The sequence below is a fragment of the Phaethon lepturus genome, unplaced genomic scaffold (assembly GCF_000687285.1).
Source record: "Phaethon lepturus isolate BGI_N335 unplaced genomic scaffold, ASM68728v1 scaffold21693, whole genome shotgun sequence".
Taxonomy (NCBI): Eukaryota; Metazoa; Chordata; class Aves; order Phaethontiformes; family Phaethontidae; genus Phaethon; species Phaethon lepturus.
Window position 1 is genome coordinate 468 of NW_010528673.1, and position 717 is coordinate 1,184.

General features: G+C 63.3%; 1 protein-coding gene across 1 annotated transcript in view; it reads right to left on the reverse strand.

Moving 5' to 3' along the window:
• Positions 1-223: 223 nt before the first annotated feature.
• Positions 224-717, reverse strand: part of LOC104618210 — a gene marked incomplete at both ends in the record, with an annotated part of 3,703 nt that continues 3,209 nt past the window's right edge. The window contains 2 exons of the mRNA XM_010283750.1: positions 224-457; positions 561-702. Of these exons, the coding sequence (XP_010282052.1) occupies positions 224-457; positions 561-702 (376 nt within the window). The remainder of the gene's footprint in view (positions 458-560; positions 703-717) is intronic.

Below are 717 nucleotides of genomic sequence, written 5' to 3' on the forward strand. Positions count from 1 at the left end.
CCTGGGGATACTCACAGCCGCACCGCCGCAGCTGCACCCTTCGTTTTGGATTTCCACCTGCAAGAGAGAAGTTGTCCATGTGCGGGGGCTCGGCTGTGCCCAGCGCTGTGCCCAGCACCCATGGGCCAGTCCGCGGGGGAGCGGGGTCGGGAGGCAAGCGCAGGGCTGGCTGTGGGTGCAGGAGCCGTCCCACCGCGGCCGGGACGCCCAGATCCGTGCTCACCAGGTGAAGGTAGCAGTCCACCACGCCCAGGAGGGGAGAGGGCAAATTGGATGCAGTTGTTTTCACCCAAGTGGTAGCTGGCTTCGCTCTCCATCGCCTCCCTGACTTTGCTCTTGAAGTCACTGAGGTTGATCCCACCTTTTTTCCGGTAGATCTGGCATTTCCCTCTCTCCCTTTTCATGGCTCGGAAGCCTTCCTTGCTGATCCGACCACTGTTCCCCCAAAAGCTCGTGTCTGGAAAGCCAAGAGCCGCCCATCGCCCTGGCCCGGCCACCGCGCCCCAGCTGCCTTTCGGCCACGGCCACGTCCCAGACGGGAGCAGGGCACGGGCACTTACTCTGGAAGTGTATGACCTCTCCGTCCCCGCAGTAGACGGCCGCATGCTTGAAGCTGCTGCTGCAGAGGCCTTTTTTGATGTCCATGGGGAAGAGCAAGATGTCCCCGGGCTGCATCTTGCTCTCCGCCACCTCCTCGACGATCTCCCCGGGCCCGGG